Below are 19136 nucleotides of genomic sequence, written 5' to 3'. Positions count from 1 at the left end.
GATAGATAGATAGATAGATAGATAGATAGATAGATAGATAGATAGATAGATAGATAGATAGATAGATAGATAGATAGATAGATAGATAGATAGATAGATAGATAGATAGATAGATAGATAGATAGATCTCCGTATAGATATTTACTTAATTATGTCATTTATAATTTTATGTTTTATTTTTCATTCTCTCCATCGGATGAAATTAATTCACAAAGTGATTCAGTAAACAGACACGTGGTCTGGGTGTTTAAAAAGTTGTATCAGGATGGCACTCAAGCCGAACGTAATTAAACTCCCGAGACCAGACCAAAGTGAACCTATCTTACCTCAACAGGTAATATCTAAAAAGCAAAGCACGGGTAGCTATTTTTATTTTTATAAACTACTCTTTAACCGATGCAGCATCCAGTGTGATGCGTCTGTTTTTAAATATGCAAACATACAAATAACCTTTAGGGTAAATGCTAAAAAATATAGGCCTATAAAAACAATCAAGGTTAAATCTCCCTCTAGTGGCGAACCTATGGAAAAACACTCAACCTGGATTTAACTTTATGTATCTCTCTCACAAACACAAAATCTAGTACTGTAATTGCCTACAATATCTGCAGCAGCGATTCTAATACACAGAGACAAAGGCTAAGTTAATGCAATCAGCTTTTAATTACTATGGGAGTGATCTTTTAAAGATTGATAGGCCTATTAACCACTGAATTGATTATTGCTCTTTTAGCTCTGAGATTGTCCCGCTTCCTCATTAGCTCAAGCCACCAGTTGTAGTGCATTATGGGGAGAGTATGTGATCGGTTTGAGTAAAGATGATGCTTGCACTGATAATATTATAATTACAGACAGTGCGGCCCCTCTACAAACTGCAGGTTCCAATGCACCCATATAGGGCGCTGTGTTACCATAGGAACAGTATACATAAATGCTCATAATTGCGTTATTGTCTCCGTCGTCAAAGACAGCCAGAGAGAGGGAGAGCGAGAGATAAAGAGGCCAAGAGAAGCGGAGGAAATAGTTAATTGAGGCACTGTCTTTCTCTTTCATTATAACAGATGCACGAGCTACGAGTCTTTTGAGGAGCCTTGCTTTCTTACCAAACTTTTGATGAATTTGAAGTATTCGATGCATTGTTAATGAATGGATTTTGATGTGCAGGCTGGATGGCAAAAAAGAGAAGCTTGCTGTTTGGAGTAATGAGCAACAGAAATCAATTGGAATATAATATGAATGTAAGAGTATTATAGCCTATAGGTACTGTGTTTGGCAATTAATAGGTTTAGTAAAAATGCGTTCCATGCGTTCTACACTGTAAGAAAAAGTTGTTGCCTTACATTTTTAAGTAGGCTACAATCAACCAACTTAAATTACATTATAGTGCATTTATAAAACAAACCAAAAAATGTATATGAAGTATAGCATGTGACACTGCAGGGCACAGTTGTTTTCTCACATTCACCAGCCTCACACTTCAGTGGATGAATTGGCCGCCTCTGGCATTGTTCTGCAAAACTCACTCTCGCCACCTCCAGCTTTCTCTCGCTCTTTCATATCCAGTTTCCTCTGGGCAGAATGAAGATTTGGCCCCCTGGACATTTGAACCCATTATACTTTGTCACTCTCTTTCTCTCGCTCCTCAGAATGACAGCAAACACTACAACACACAGACTGACGGATGCATCTCCTCAGGAACTCTGGGTTATTTTTAGACCTTTCCTTTTTAGCACTCCAATCAATGAAATTCTGTTTTTCACCGTTTGGTCCCCACAAGACTTCCACTATTCCTGCATAAATGGAGGTCAAAGCAATTGATTTTGGTTCACATCCTATCTGCATTATTGGACTGCTGCAGTGTCTGTGCTTTGAGTTTATGTTCAATAGAGCTGCCTCCATTTGTCATTCATCCAATTTCCCCCTGTGCTAGGTTAGACTGTTTTTCAGACATTTTTCCTGATTGGTCATGTAAAAAAAAAGAACATTTGCATTGATGTCCTCTCCCTGCACTCATAGCATTTATAGTTCCATGAGGAATCTTTAACATCCATGGAACCTTTTCAATGCACAAATGTTCAAAATGTTTCAATAATGTCTGGATTATTTTGCAGAGACGTACATTTGTTGATGTTAAAATTGCACCTGGTCACCCTGTCTGTCCCATTTATTTTTCTATAATAACAGGCTGACTATATTTTATCCGGCTTATTACATGCCCAAATAAATTAAAAAAATAAACTAAAAAAGCAGCTTGTGATAACAGTTAAATGACCTATATCAACATTAACATGATGTAAATTCATCTTTTTGTAAATGCATGTTACAGATCTTATTGTGAACAACTGTATACGCTTCATTTTTTATTTCTTGGACCTTGTAACATTTAATCAAAATGTCATAATTTGATCTTTCGGTCTTTGGTGACGTATTCTGGACTTCCCCAATCATTGATTCACTTAAACACTGCCTTTTTCAAACAATCAAGCTTGTATTAAATTTTGAGTGCAATACCCACATCTCAAAATATCCCATCCTACATTTTTTTTATTCTTCGATAATTACACTCATATGAATGTCACATTACTGAATAAAGTTCTATCGCTACTTGCGTTTCATCATGAACATGTAAAATACACCAAAACAGATTTGTTTTTCTGCAAAAAACAAACAAACACAGTTCGAAAGCCTCAGAAAAACAAGAATTTTTTACTTACGTGTTAAATAAAATAAAACGACAGACAATGTTAACTGTTATCAACAACAACACAACTGACAATAATAATTTATAGCACTCTTAAAGCAACAGTGCGACCTAATTTGTTTGAGTAAAAAACAGTGATGAACCAAAGGAAGGCCTCAAGGGAATTTGTGTGGTCCGTTTGCCATTTGCACATTATAATTGAGGTCAGACAGTAAAACGCAGATCTGGCCGAAAGCTCTCAGGAGTGTACAGTATTCCAGTGGCTGAAGGACGGCCAGGCGCCGCAGTGGTCAGTGTTAGTAACCGCTGTTTCTCTATAGAAACCAGTGAACGGGACAAAATATGGAGGTTTGGGTTGTGCTGTGATTGAATTCTTCACAGGGTCCTTACTTTTATTACCACACTCGACAGGACTCCGCCCCTCTGTTCATGACTGACGTCTCGGGGCAGTTAAAAGCTTTATGGAACTCTTCATAGTTGCTCATAGCCCCGATAACCCTTCATCATAGCAACGAGAGTAAAGTGAGTGACATTGAAGAATACGGGATGTAATATAGATGTAAATGAGCTGTATATATTACTGCACCTTACCTATATTTAGGAGCGCTATGAGCTCCACTTTGGATCTGATCACGTGCTGCTTCTGGTCTGTAGGCATTACAGCGGACCTAGCACAACAATATATACACAAACAAATCAATAAGAGTCGCATTTAAGGCAAGACACTACAGGCAAAACATTGATTTTTTTATGCATTGGTCAATTTTGAGATTTTGGGCTGTTTGGCTTTTTGGCTAGTGGAAAGAAAACATCCAAAATACACTTTTAAGTGTTTCTTTTATTGCACTTCATCTATTTGCATCTGTAGATTTCAATTACAGTATCTCCCTTTTTCAAGGTCGTATTCTCAAAATGACTTTTTTCTGATCCACTAAGCCAGCAATCCCCAATTCAGTAGCACGTACACACACCCAAACCTACATTTTTTTATTCATATCTATATTCGAAAGTTGCATCATTTGCAACATATGATGCTATTTTAATGTAATCAATCAACTGAGGACGTATGGTGATATCTGTTAGTTAAATGTTTTACCCTATTCACCTGTAGTGTCTTTCCTTAAAGGTGCAGTAAGTGATCTCAGAGAAACACTGTTGATATTTAAAATCAACCCAAACAAACACACCCCTACCTTCATTGCTCCACCCCCAAAATCTTTTATCATCTGAAGCAAAGCAAAATAATGCTTTGCGAAAAATAAAGCAAAGATGACAAAACGGCAAGGCAGAACAAAAAATGAAAATACAGTACACAAGACTATATTTGGCAAGGGTTTGTTGTTGACACTCAAACAATGGCACTCCAAACTGTCCTGTTACTATTGCTAACATTATAACAAAAGCATATCTTGGTTTGTGAATCATAGCAAAACAATATTACTCGCTCGCTTATGAAGCAGAAACAACATCCGTTTTCAGGCCTTCCCAGCTTTTCTATCAGCTTTGCCTGATCATAACCCTTCTTTTCCCGGTGATATTCCTCTGACCTTTTCTCTTTTGTAATGTCTCTCAGCCACCTCTCTTTCTACAGTCTTTGCTCACTCTTACATCATGAGTGGACACGCCCCCTACTGCTGATTGGCTGCAAGTGTGTTGTGGTGCTTCAACAGTGTTTCTGAGAAATCGCTTACTGCACCTTTAAACTAAATGTGCATATACTTAAAAGTGTACTTAAAAGTATTTACTTTAATAATAATTGGAAAGTGCATACTTTTGAGTGCGTACTAAAATAGTCCTCAGATATTTGAACATGCTACCATCGGAATAAAATAGTCATTTTAAACCTTGCATACTATTTAGGATACTCATAAAACCCTTTAAAAAAGACTGGAAACATTTTCAACACTTTTCCAACCGAGTCTAAATAATAAAAAATAATGTCTGTGACATCTGACATTTAAGCCCAAATATGTATGTGAAATACTGAATACTGACATGGGCATAACTGAGGAAGAACAGCTGGTTATTGGTCAGACCCACACCAGGTAGAAGAGGCTCCTCGACTCCTCCTCTCTCTTTCTCGATCCATCTCCTGTAGGCCTGCAGACACATTCACGTACATGGATACACAGAATTATAATGGTACACACCACAACCTGGAATATTAAAGGTATAGTTTAAAAATTCACCCTCATGTCATTCCAAACTTTCTCTCTTCCATGGAACACAGACTGGAATTTTTTTCTATGCAATTAAAATGAATTGTCACTGGAGATTTCAAGCTTCAGAACGGATAAAAAAAGTATGATAAAAGTGTTTCAAATGAATATTTAGCTGTATGATATATTTCATAATTTATTGACTGAATATCTTAACTCTCCCGGAGAAGCAGTCACAGTAGACTGAGTATGCGGAATTTTCACGGACACTGCAACACTGCGGCGTCTTAAAAAAACATAATTCACCATATACAGTACACAATTCTCTCATATTCACATAAGTATAAATGGAAGTCAATGGAAAGAAAAATGTAGTGTGACTGTGACCGCCTCTTGAGAGAAGTAGCAATGTCTGACTTGTGAATGAATCATTATTTTGTGTCACATTTTTCTATGAATCAGTTGATCCGGGTCAGAAAAGGAGTCTCAATGATGTGTTCACAAATTGTATGAAATTCTCAAAATTTCTCCTCCTGTGATCCATCAAAGAAAGTCTTACAGGTATGGAATGAGACGAGTTGACAATTCTAATGGAAAATGCTGTAATACCCTGAAAGATTCTCTCATCCCTCCATTGTCAGCAATGTTCTCTCCCAGTGTCCTTTTCCCCTTGACCTTGAGAGAAGATTGTGTGTATTAAGTATAAGGTTGGTAGCTCTGCTACATTTTGATGAAGTGTTCAAAAATGTAAAATGCTGGTTCCTACTGTACATTTAGTCCTGCCTCCTTCCAGTAGTAGCTGTCGTACTGGTCAATCATGCATTTTGTCTTTTCGGTGAAGAGGGTGATGGAGGAGTTGCTCCACCATTGGTCCAAGTTCCCATCTTTGTCATATTTTCTACCTAGATCAACATAAACACACACAGATGTCCTTGAGAATCAGGCAACGCATGTGTTGAGACTCATTATAAATCAAATGGCCTCACCATTGTTATCAAATCCATGGGTCAGTTCATGCCCCACAACTACACCGATCGCTCCATAGCTCAGTGATCTGACACAAGAACACATTTCACAAATAAGCTTTCCTAGAAATCTTCATGATCTTAAACTATAATATGCGCTGGGGAAATCTAAATCAGAAAACATCAACATGAAGAAGTGTCTATGCCTCACCGAGGATAGTCTAGTCCCCAGAAAAATGGCTTCTGAAGTTCTCCTGCAGGGAATCCTGGGTAAAAGAAGAACATGATCCAGTATATCTAAACAAACATCTAAAAACATCTGCTTTTGTACCTGACAGATACCAAACAGAAATGTGTTATTTGTAACACACATTATACTGGATGATATTACAATAAATAAAAAAACTGTTTTCTATTTATATACATATTTTAAAATGTAATTAATTCCTGTGATGGCAAAGCTGAATTTTCAGCATCATTACTCCAGTCTTCAGTGTCACATGATCCTTCAGAAATCATTCAAATATATACGGATTTGCTACTCAAGAAAAAAAAAATTCTCATTATTATCAATGTTGAAAAATTTGTTAAACTGTGAGAAAAAATAAAAAAGTGAGAAAAAAAAAGACCAGTGTATACAAAATGCACAACTCACTGATCTGGTTTGTAGAGGAGCTGTAGAATGCATTTACTGTAGTTGGGTTGGTGAACCACCTGAGTGAAATAAAAAGTGATGTTTCATCTTGTTCAAACAAAGATTCTCATTTGAACAGGCTTTGAAAATGCTGACAACTTACTCCGTGCGTGGGACTTTTTTTCTCAGCCAGGCGATGTCAGACTGAGCTATGAACTTCAGGGTCTGCATGACATTCCCAAAGTAGTCCGTCGCAGTGAACGACAACTGTGCATAAACATAAAACCTCAATGGCTTGTACTGACATCTGCCAAACACAATTAAAACTGGAATATCATCATCAACAAGATCAACAAAATCTGAGAAGCTTGCAAACATACTCGTTTGATGTCCTCATTAATATAGGTGTCATTTAGGATGAAGTCTGGGTAACCCACTTTCGCCAAGACTGCGTGAGCCTAAAGTGATATATAGACAGTAATGATATGGAAAAGAACATGCTGTGTATTCATAGCCATCACAAATACACTGCTGCGCACCTTCTCTGTTGCTTTTCTCTTTGTGTCTTCATCCATCCATTCATTCTCCTTCTCTAGCATGTCGATAAACGCCCACCGGATACCACTTATCAATTCCTCCATCTTCATAAAGGTCAAAGAAATTAATCATATGATCATTCAAAGTAATGTTTAGCACTTTACAGTAAACTGAGTTCCAGCGTTTTATGCTGTTATTCACGATTAGTGCCACTAGATGGGGATAAAAACTAAAATAAAACTGTGTGTGCGTGTGTGTGTGTTGGAGAGAATAGTTTTAATATATGAATAGTTGCTAAACTTATGTATCTACAGTAAAAACAGAAATATTAATACAATTTAAAATAACTTTTTATATATATATATTTTAAGATGTCACTTATTCCTGTAATGGCAAAGCTGAATTTTAATAGCTAAATATCTAAGAACTTAAAAGTCTTACCATATGTTTCTTGTCCTCCTGGAAATGCTTATCGACAAAGAGCCTACCGGTGGCATAGATGAGTGTGTTTTCTACATAATTTACACACTTGTCCCAGCGAGGGGTCAGAGAGGTGGTCCCCGTGGTAACCTGAGAAGAGACGGATATTTTTAACCCCAGCAAATCTATTTTTATTCAAAGATTGGTGGAGGGTTAAAATGAGGAGGTGGTTCACGAACCCGAGCAAAGTCCAGGTATCTGTAGAGAAAGCGTCGGCTCAAGGTGGTGATTCGGGAATATACTGATCTCCATATGACGTAATTGGCAACTGTCCTGGGGCGAGGTTGGAAGTAAAACATTTGAAGGAGCTTAATTACAAAGTAATCTTGACTCTGTTATTGAGCAGAGCAGCTAATAAACAGGTAGGACATAAAGAGCACACACAAAAACACTGTGATCACACAACTGACACTGTCCAGATCAACACAGGCAGAGCCTCAGGGCTCTGATGTTTTAATAGGGTTTTGCTCCTTACAGAGCTGTCTGGATACCTGGTTTCTGTGGCGTTGATGAGTTTGAAGAGGTCTTTAAAGTGTTGTGGGGCACGTACGATCACCTGCTCTGAAGAGGAGATTTTCAGGTCTGGGTACAGCTCAGTGTCAATCACTGCTCTGACAAAACCCAGCCAGTCAAACTGCAAAAAGAAAAGAAAAAAACACAATAAGAGGATGACCTGGGTAACCTGTGGTGTAGTGTGACTATGTATTTAGAAATATATTTATATTTGTACCAGGTAAATTGAATTGTATGTCAAAGCTAATTTTTTCAGGTCTAAACATATATTGATTAAAATGTTTGACTAAAGATTAGCACTGAATTGCAGTAACATTTAAAAAAAAGTAACATTAGTTAATGCATTAGGTATCATGAACTAACAATGATCAATCATTTTTAGAGCATTTATTAATTTAAGGTTATTGTTAAATTCTATACTAATACACTTAGGCCTGGTTTCACAGAGAGGTTTAGATTAAAGTCGGCATGAAATCAAAATTGACCCTATTTACTTTGTTAGCGGATATTACTAGTCTTGTGGTGAACAATTAATCCGTGCAAGTTAATACACGGGAACAATTTTTTTGCCGAAGTTATCTTTAATCAAAGTCTGAAAAGTTACTTCCGGGTCTGGAATGGTTCTTTTTCTGATGACATAGGCTTGACGCCTTGGCGCTTAACCACTCCCCTCAAACCGTTACTCCGCTATGGGCGAGAGATGGAGAGGAGGAGCGCTAAAGTAAAACCCTGCCCTGTTTCACTCGGAAATGCGTCACAACACTTGAGAAAAGTCGTTTGCAACTTCCGGTTCACGCGGACTTTAATGGTTTAGTTCAATTAGGATATTTAAGTAGATTTTTTTAACATGACTTAGAAAGAATTTTTTTTTCACTGTGTGCATCTTGAGACAAAACAATGACACTGACATATTTTGATAAGATATATCAGTGCAAGTTGATTTCAGTTAAAACAGCTGAACATGATTTTTAGTCTGGGACTGGGACTAATGTTGCTTTATCAAAATAAGTTAAGCAATTTTCAGCTTTTTTATAAGTTAAAGAACATTTAACATTTAAATTTTTGTTTTTTTTAAAATGGAATAAGTTGAAATGACTTAAACATCCAAGATGATTGTACTTAAATATTGAAAGAAGCAACTTTTTTTATTATATTGTTATAATGCAATAGCTCAAGTAAAGAGCTTAGGGAGGTGGTACAGAGCCGACCTGATTGACAAAGCAAGTGTGAAGGAGATGTTCAACCAAGCAGAATGGCTGAAAACCCAGGAGAGGAGTGGCCACTGCTTGTGTATGAGGTCCCCTTGACAACAGTGGAGGCTTTGGAAAGGAGAATTAACAACTTCCTCAGGAGGTGGCTGTCTGTCCCCAAAAGCTTTTGCTCTATAGGGCTATACAGCTCAGGGAGAAAATTGCAATTGCCAATTACATCAGTCGTGAATTTAAGACAGCCAAAGTTCGGTTGGTCATGATGTTGCGTGACAGTAATGATCAGGCTGTGCGACAGGCCAACATCGTAGTGAAGACGGGACAGAAGTGAAAGGCAGCGGAGCTCTGAGGGAAGCGGAGGAACGCTTACAGCATGCAGACATCATGGGCATGGTGACCCAGGGGAGGCTGGGCCTGGGAGCCATCACCCAAGCAAGCTGGAAGGAGGCAAGGGTAAAGGACCGGAAAGGGATGGTGCAGAAGGTGATTCTGTAGAGGAAGAGAGTAGACAAGCCAGGGCAGTAGCCATGAAACAGCAAGGCAGCTGGACCCGGTGGGAAAGTGTCAGAGGAAGATCCCTCAGTTGGAAGGACATCTGGAATATGGAGGGGCATCGAATAAAGTTCCTCCTTAGCTCTGTGTACGATGTCCTGCCAACACCAACAAACCTCCAAAGATGGAGACTGACAGAGGATCCTTCCTGTGCGCTGTGCAAGAGACCGGCAAACCTGGAGCACATTCTGTCGTCCTCTCGGGCAGGGCTGACTGAAGGGAGGTTCAGGTGGCGCCATGCTCAGGTGCTGGCACAACTGGCAGATGGACTGGAGAAGGAGAGGAAGCGGAAAAAAACCAAGGCCCAAGATAAAGGCCCCCGCTTCATCAGGCCTGGAGAGAAGGCAGGCAAGGAGGACAGATGTTTAGGGATCCTTGGTACAGCAAAGGACTGGGAGATGAGAGTTGACCTCGGAAGGCAACTCAAGTTTCCAGAGGAGATTGCCGTAACCAGCCTCCGACCAGATATCGTGCTCTGGTCCCAGGCAACAAGGCAGGTGGCCCTAATAGAGCTGATGGTACCCTGAGAGGAAAGTATCGAGGAGGCACATGAACGCAAGCTAGGGAAGTATCAGTCCCTCATCTCTGAGAGCCAGCAGAGGGGTTGGAGAGCCTGGAATCTACCGGTGGAGGTGGGTTAAAGTGGGTTCCCGGGACAGTCACTTTGGAAAGCATTGGGGACGCTTGGGGTTAGAGGGGCAACCCGCAGGAACCTGGTGAACAATATAGCAAAGCAGGCAGAGACAGCATCCAGATGGCTGTGGTTGAAGAGGAGCGAGAGGTGGTTAAACCAGGCTGGCAGAGAAGGCGGGGGTCAGAGCTGAGTGGTGAAGTCCTGAATGACCGAGGGAGCCGTTCCAGGACGCTGGTTGTGCTGTCAAGCCCCATTGAGGTGTCGTGGGCTAGTTGACAAAACACCGGTGAAGTGGGATGCCCACTTGAAAACCCAGTGAAGTCAACAAGTCTGAAACATGCAGCTCTGCTCTCAGTTAAAGACATCTGAGGGAAGCGACTTCTATGCTAGCCACCCACACAAGGAGCAGGACGTAACTCCTGCCAAGTGCGGTGGCTGCGATATACCCTATCGTTTAAAGACAATGCTATTATATTTTGTGTGATTAGCTTATTTTGTTATAAATAAAAAGGCCGCCACGTTTCCCACTCGTATTTTTGACTTTGTGGTGGCGTTTGTGTGCGTTCATAATATAATCTTTCAAACATGACTTGAACGTGATATAGCTTATAGCCCCAGTAAATAGCTTTTTTTTAGAACTAGGAAAAACACAGCATCCTTCTTTGTTCAACTGTTATCAGCCAATATCGATCACCCCAAAATGACTAAACACTGTGCAAGTAATCAGCCTGGCTCATTTATCTGTCTTCCACTAATTAAGTATGTGTATATGAGTATGAGTGACATGGCATTTATTTGAATTATAATGTACTTACATCTGGAACAGTGCGCTGCAGTTTAGACAAACTGTACTTGTTGTACATGTTCTCACTCGTGCGGTTTTCATATGGGATCATGATCTACAAAAGAGAACACGCTCCATTGAAGCATCAAGTACCCTGACAGTCCTGTTGTCTTTCTCAATGCCAGTGATTTGAAGGAATTTGGCCTTAGATTTTCCAGTGTTTTTGCTTCTCACCTTTGCAAGTTTCATTTCAAAATCAAGTACTGGTTTCATCTGAGTCTTTGCAGCCTGTTCATCGGCTCCAAGCATGACAGAAACATCAACCATCAACGTTAAAAGAGCTTCTCGATACTGCAGAGAGGCATGAAAAGAATGGCTTGAGAATGCAGAGCCTGACTGTGACTGCATGCAATGATATATAGGCTAAGCAGGTTGACAGATGTACCATTTGTGCCTCAGTTGTGTTGGTGGTGTAATCTTCTCTGGATGACAGCAACAAAGAGGCCTGATCCAGCTAGGAAAAAAATTATAATTATTGCTATGTATTTTTCCACCCCAACACGCAATTGGTTGAGCCAGAGCAGAGGTTGACATTTGACGACATGTAGGTCTCACCTTGATGATGTACTGGTTGGAGTTCTTATCATCAGGCGAGATAAAAAGCCGGATAAGGACAGACTTGCTGTGCTGTCTGCGTATCTGTGCCAGTGTCTCCAGCAGGTTAAACTGAGACTCCACCCACCGCGAGGAAGAGCCCAACGCATCGCCTAGAACCGGCCAGCGGAAGTCCTTCTGCTTTAGATTCTTCAGCAGAGGTTTGGCATCCTCAATTTCCAGGACAGCTGTCAGGCAGAGAGATGAAGAAGTAGAAGTTACATTTATTCACCTGACACCCCTGATGTACGGTATAAGATCACATAAAGTCTCAATTCCAGTTCCAAACGGTTTATGAAATTAGTTATTTTTACTACACCGCCGTTCATAAGTTTTGGATCGGTAAGATTTTTAACGTTTTTAAAAGAAGTCTCTTCTGCTCACCAAGGCTGCATTTATTTGATGAAAAAAAACAAAAACAAAAAAAAAACAGTAATATTGTTAAATATTATGACAATTTAAAATAACTTTATTCCCGTGATCGAAGCTGAATTTTCAGTATCATTACTCCAGTCTTCAGTGTCACATGATCTTTCAGAAATCATTCTAATATGCGGATTTGATTCTCAAAAAACATAAATTTTTATTATCAATGTTGAAAACAGTTGTGTACAAATTTTTTTCAGGATTCTTTGATGAATAGAAAATTCAAAAGAACAGCATTTATTTGAAATATATATATTTTTAACACTATAAATGTCTTTACTGTAACTTTTAATCAATTTAATTCATCCTTGATGAATAAAAGTATTGATTTCTTTTAAAATAAAATAAAAATTCTGACTGACCCCGAACTTTTGAACGGTAGTGTTTAATGTTACAAAAGCTTTCTATTTCAGATAAATGCTGTTCTTTTGAACTTTCTATTCAGTAATGAATCCTGAAATAAAAATGTAAATAACTGTTTTTCAACATTGATAATAATGAGAAATGTTTCTTGAGCATCAAATCAGCATATTAGAATGATTTCTGAAGGATCATGCGACACTGAAGACTGGAGTAATGATGCTGAAAATTCAGCTTTGATCACAGGAAGAAATGACACTTTATATAGTATATTCACATAGAAAACAGATGTTTTAAACTGTAATACTATTTCACAATAATAATAAAAAATGTATATATCAAATAAATGTAGCCTTGGTGAGCAGAAGAGACTTCTTTTAAAGCCATTCAAATCTTACTGTATGGAACTGCAAAGAGCTTTTCGGTTCTTACATTCATTCATGCAGGATGTGTAGAGGATTTTGGCCTTGTTCACTGCCTCGATGTCTTCACCTCGGATGGGCTGCTCTAACAACTCTGTGGCACAAAGATTCGATATTGAATCACTTTATTTGGGCTGCAGGTTTTATTCAGTTGAGAATCATGTGGATCAGTGCACCTTTCAGCTTGAGGTCTACATTCTGTCTGAGCCACGGGTAAATCCCATAGCTGGATAAATCTTCCGGAATGGGGTTATCCTGGAGCCAGCCTCCGCACGCGTACTGGTAGAAGTCATCACATGGTTCTACAGTCTTATCAATCTTACTCAGGATAGAACCAGCTAGAGATGACACATCAGCAAACACAGATTCAGCATTACAGTAATCTCAAACAAGTAAAAACAGTGTTTGTTTTTCTGAATCATAATGTCTGCTTGTTATTTTTAAAGTAAAAGTGAGTGTATAGTTTAGGGAATTGCTAGGTAGTTGCCTACTGGCGCCAAGTTTAAGAAAAAAAGTCCACATGATGACAGCCCGTATGGCTTTATGATAAACGTGGTTTACCTGCTTCAATACAATGTGGGGTAAGGCAAACGTCTTCATCGCTTGCTTTGTGTGACACTACAGGGGGAGAGAGAGAAAATATCTGTCAAGCGGATCAGTCAAGACAACTATGCCCTGAAATGACTGCCAAACATTGCGCTACGAGCGCACACGCACGCACGCACACACACACACACACACACACACACACACACACACACACACACACACACACACACACACACACACACACACACACACACACACACACACACACACACACACACACACACACACACACACACACACCCCACTGTGCTCAGGCTTCAGCTGTCCATGCTCTGGATGTCACAGGACAAAAACACAGTGCATGCTCTACTACACACATTCCAAAGAAGCTGCACATCTACAAACAGGGCAGGGGAAAAGTAACATGTTACATTAGTGTTACTTCTTAAAAAATATCTCATTAGGTTAAAATGTTAATTTATATGGACAATAAAATGTTCGTTACTTTTTCTCTTTCTTGCTTGTTTTTTTTAACCTGTTAATTCGACTGTGCTTAGTTTTTAAATGAAAGTCAATTAAATTTAAATTAAATCTATTTTCTATATATTATATTAATATATTAATTAATGTTTGTACTTAATATAACTAGCTTTTTACAGAATTTAATTTAAATAAACTATATCCCTGTACACCGCTTGTAGGGAATTTAAAATTAAATAGAAAAAATTCTGGAACAAAATATTAATTATTTTGTGTGTTTGTTTTCTTTAATTTAATATATTTAGCTTTTTTACAGTATTTAATTGTAATTTATTTTCATTTAATTGAGGAAGGACATTTTTGCAATATCTATTTCAACGTACTGTAACACGATCAGTGTAAACTCTCCATGCAGAGGTCAGTGAAGCTGTGAATTTGTGTCAGTGAGTTTGAGCGAGCGCAAAACTGTATGTATGTTGTGAAATCAGACAAGCATTGCTTTTAAAGGCCCGTGTTTATGGTTCAGTTCACAACTGGACAGCAGATGACCACAGCAGGATCCAGCACCCGGCCCCGTGGGACTGAGCCTCATTATCCTCAGAACCAACACAAACAGCCGCGTGTGTGTGACTAGATTACTGTATGTCCAGACAGAAATGAGCATAATTACACTAGTCTCACCACAAATATGCAGGAAGCCCTCAAAAACATGAGAACAATAAGAACATCATTTATTTGCCATCTCAACAGTATGAAGACACTAAACTGTACTGTACATCCGCACACTCATACAGTGCCATGAGAATGTACATTCACAATGTCTCAGGTTCCATGAGACGAGACTCATTCACATTCAGCACTCTTAAAGGGACAGTTCACTCAAAAATGAAAATCCTGTCCTCATTTACTCACCCTCATATCATTCGACAAATCTCGGAGCACTTTTATGATGCTTTTTGGAGCATAACAAACCTGGTCATTTTCATTTTTAGAGAAAAGAGCAACTTGCACACTCTTTGAAATATCTTCTTTTATGTTCAAACAGAAAGTAAGTCATAGTTTGGAACGAAATGAGGGGGCGAGTAAATGACAGAATTTCCATTTTTAGGTCAACTATCCCTTTAAAAACACACTCTTTCTTAAACACCCACATTCCCTAAACGACTCACGGGCTTCTAGCCTCAAAACTTTAAAGACGCATATACATGTTTCCTAACCAGAGCTCATACTTACTGTGCTAATTACAGCCTTCAAAGACACGCTGTGTGTGTAACAGTATACACTCCTAAAATAATCTCATACACAAATACACAACTGACCGAAGTGCACATACTGTATCTATCTATCTATCTATCTATCTATCTATCTATCTATCTATCTATCTATCTATCTATCTATCTATCTATCTATCTATCTATCTATCTGTGTAATACATAATCTATCTATGTGCAATACATCACATTAGTAGTAAGTAGGTAATTGTGCATGCAAATGACTCACCCGTGATGACGGCTATCAGTAGTGCAATGCAGACACACACACACACTGCCAGCGCAGCTTTCAGAAGAGTGTTGGGGCCCGCGCTCGGTTTGGTTCCTCCTCTCCCCAGCCTCTCCATTTCCATACTGCCACTGAGTTGAGCGTGTTCCCTCTCTTTCTATTCCTCCCTCTATCCTTCTCACGCGGTTTTCACTCCGCCTGGCCTGGAGATGTAGACTTTTAAGTCCTGGTCCCAGGGTGCCGTGGTCCCTTTGGATTACTGTGGGGCCGTGTGGAGGTGGTCTCGCCTCACACGTCTCAGATAAGTGGCAGATGCACAGCATGGAGAGTCATGCTCTGCTTGCCAGAGAGAGAGGAGAATAGGCAAGGAAGGAGGGGAAGACAGAGTGAAGGAGTGAATGAGAGAGAGTTAGGAGATCCAGGGGTAGGAGGAACTCTCCTCCATAGAGTCAACTGGAGCACCTTACTTACAGGAGTAATTATATGGCATCCTGCAGGAAGGGTGGGGTGACTTTGTGTGTGTGTGTGTGTGTGTGTGTACGCTCATATAGTCTGTGTTTGGGCTCCAGGTGTGTGTTTCTGAGTCCCTGCACTACGTTTGAGATGATGAGCCCTCTGGTTAAATGTAGCCACTTCTGTATTTATTCTCAGCATGTCCCACAGCATAACATAGAATGAGGAACACGGTGTGACGATACGTCTGTGCCATGACACAATCTACTAGACACAAAGTTTCCTAGACAATGTTTTATCATGAAGGTTTGTTTCTGATCCGATCTGCTCATTGTCAAATATATCAATGCCAGGATGATTTATCAGTCTGATCGCATGCTTGAGATGCTACTTATGAGAAAAATCTGTAATATTATTTGATAAGAGATTGTGTGGACGCAAGCACATTTGGAATAGTTTGAAACATCATTAAATATGATTTTCCATATATAGTTAAATCTAATTTAATCTTTAAAATAAAATAATTCTGTAAATCTAATATTAAATTAAATGTCACTATTTATTTTGAATATTAATAGAAAATATATGATTATTTTAATATTAATTTAAACTATAACAATATGTTCATATTTAAGTATGTTATTAAATATTTACATATCCAGTGTTGTCAGTGTGTAGTCAATTTAAATGCACAATTAACAGATGTTTTTTTAAATATGATTTTGTTGATGTATGCTTTCCCCACAACTGCATTAGTACAATCGGTAAGAGGGTTAAACCATGAAATATACTTTTTATTACTTGAAAAAGTATATATATTTAAAATGTCAGCATTCTCATTTTTAAATACTAAAAAAACTAACAACTAAACTTAACTTACACATTTTTTTTAAATATTTGGTATAAATTACAAAAACAACAAAACTAATAAAAATTTAAATGATACAGAATATATAAAAAATAAAATCTAATTAAAAATATTAACAAAAAATGATAATAGTATATATATGAATTTTAAAATATGGTGTTTGGTATATCTTTGACATTAACTTCACTATACTTTAAGTGGTATTAACATCATAGCACTTTTTTTGGTAAGGGTAAATGTAAGTACAGTAATTTTTTATTGATTTATTATCAGTTTTCATTTCTAATCAAAGCAACTAAATAGTGTTTGACGTCTGGCTTCCCAGTAAATAACCACTTTGAATGCACAGATTGCAGAGATTCTGTAGACGTGCAACGACAGCTAGTCTAGTTAAGAGGGCAGCTTTCCTCACGAACAGCTTTGAGTCCGAGACATGTCGAAGTGTAGAAGACGCACAGCTGTAGCAGATGGAGTGAAAATCTCTCTCTTTCTTTTAAAAAAGTAAACAATATAAAAAGTGAAGATCCCAGAATGAGATTTATGTGGAATGTATCAACAAAGAATAGACTGTCTTCCTCTTATCGCCTCGCCGTATCGCCTGGGACTCATCCCTAATTGAGGTTTAAATTGCACAGGACGTAACTCCCATGAATTATACCGGAAATTCTGTGTAGAAAGGTTGGGCTCTGACGCGCGAGCACCTTATCAGTGTTGGACGCTTTTTTTTCTCAAATAGATTTCCCAAAAAGACTTTTATGGTAATTCAGATCAAAACAGTCTGTCCTCATTTCTGAATGTTCCTCATACAACACAATCTTTTATTTTTGATATACAGTCACTAAATCACATCCCTTGGTTAATGTGTTAAATGGGACCGAGCTTCTGTTTTTGTGTGATGAAACTCACTCTATAAACCCGTTTCACACAAACATTCATAATCAGACACTTGACAGAGCATCAGTAAAAGACTTCCTGAACTGATAAAGAGACACATCTGGGCTCTCACCCTTAAGATTAATATCCCTGATGTCAAGTTATGTCTTATTTTAAAAGACAGTTTTATAATCATGTCACTGAAGTAGTTCATAACATTTTACAAAAAGCTTGTATTCTTATTAATGCTTTATTAAAGGTGTGTTGTTTGTTGACGGTTCATACTCACCGTCATCTGGTCAAAACCCGTGCAGTTATTAAATTTTTCCTGTGGAACATAAAAAAAGGAGAAATGGTTAATGGTGACCATGATGGACATAGACTGAATAAAAAATCCATATGACTAATGTGCTATATTTGTAACTCATATATGAGGAACATGGTGGTCATTATTCACCGAGAGTCTTCCCCTCTTGCTGAAGCTCAGATAGATACAGTACAACATATCAGACTGTTGAACGTATACAACAACTGAACTCGAAATATATATTTTGTGTGATTTGAGGTTTCCGAAACACGATTTATGATAACATCATTTGTTGTCAGATTTAATTCCTGATGATCTGATCTGAAATATTAGACAAACTGTTACAGTGACATTCAAAGGTTTGGTCTCATTAAGATTTTTTTCTTTTTTAAAGAAATTTCTTTTATTCAGCAAGGGTGAAAAATTACAGTAAAGACATTTATGTTACCATTTTCATTTCAAATCATGCTGCTTGGTTTACACAGCCGTTCTCAGTATTCATAACAATAAAAAAAAATGCCTTTTGAGCAGCAAATCAGCATATTTGAATGATTTCTGAAGGATACACTGAAGACTGGAGTAATGATGCAAAAAATTTAGCTTTAACATCAGGAATAAATTACATTTATAAACATATTACAATAGAAAACATGTATTTTAAATTGTAATAATATTTTACAATATTACTGTTTTTGCTGTATTTTTGATCCGATAAATGCAGCCTTGGTGAGCATATAAGAGACTTTTTTTCAAAAACATTAAAAAAACATATACCGACCCTCTTAAATTTGGTTTGAAGATTCTTCAAAAATCCCTCTTTTAATTTCCACCAAAAAAGTAACAATGTAGGCTACATGTTTTAAAATGCCATGAGAGTGTTTCCACTCACCAAGTTTCAGTTTGTTTTGTGTAAGGCAGATCAGATGTCTTTACATGAGACCGTTCTGCATTACTTAATCACACGTAGAGTAAGATATGTATTTATTCTGGTATGAATAATGTAATAACGATGATGAGGGAGTCCAAAGGAGGACTCTTTGAGACTGAGAGAGGGGCCTCACCACACCCTGTTTTTAC

The 19136-nt window shown here is 38.1% G+C and overlaps 1 protein-coding gene across 1 annotated transcript; it reads right to left on the bottom strand.

Moving 5' to 3' along the window:
- Positions 1 to 2348: 2348 nt before the first annotated feature.
- Positions 2349 to 16174, bottom strand: phex (phosphate regulating endopeptidase homolog, X-linked). The gene is made up of 22 exons (XM_079601514.1): positions 15559 to 16174; positions 13591 to 13647; positions 13206 to 13367; positions 13040 to 13123; positions 11783 to 12009; positions 11613 to 11681; positions 11402 to 11518; positions 11199 to 11282; positions 7968 to 8110; positions 7656 to 7749; positions 7438 to 7566; positions 6999 to 7100; positions 6840 to 6917; positions 6623 to 6726; positions 6481 to 6539; positions 6037 to 6091; positions 5847 to 5914; positions 5632 to 5762; positions 5470 to 5535; positions 4697 to 4801; positions 3293 to 3369; positions 2349 to 3199 (listed from the first exon to the last, which is right to left on the bottom strand). The coding sequence occupies exons 1-22, from the start codon at positions 15680 to 15682 to the stop codon at positions 3097 to 3099; spliced, it is 2238 nt and encodes a 745-aa protein (XP_079457640.1). The 5' UTR covers positions 15683 to 16174; the 3' UTR covers positions 2349 to 3096.
- Positions 16175 to 19136: the final 2962 nt, after the last annotated feature.

Source organism: Phoxinus phoxinus (genome assembly GCF_949152265.1).
Source record: "Phoxinus phoxinus genome assembly, chromosome: 24".
In the NCBI taxonomy this organism is placed as follows: domain Eukaryota; kingdom Metazoa; phylum Chordata; class Actinopteri; order Cypriniformes; family Leuciscidae; genus Phoxinus; species Phoxinus phoxinus.
The sequence above is the reverse complement of the archived record's forward strand: the minus strand, read 5'-3'. Positions and strand labels throughout refer to the sequence as shown.

Bases quoted from the DNA above. Each gene is read 5' to 3' on its own strand.
- phex (XM_079601514.1), bottom strand. From the start codon at position 15,682: ATGGAAATGGAGAGGCTGGGGAGAGGAGGAACCAAACCGAGCGCGGGC. The intron at 11,283-11,401 runs GTGAGAAGCAAA...TCTCTTTTGTAG, and splicing joins TTGAAATGAAACTTGCAAAG to ATCATGATCCCATATGAAAA. The intron at 3,370-4,696 runs GTCAGTATTCAG...TTGTTGTGCTAG, and splicing joins TCTTCCTCAGTTATGCCCAT to GTCCGCTGTAATGCCTACAG.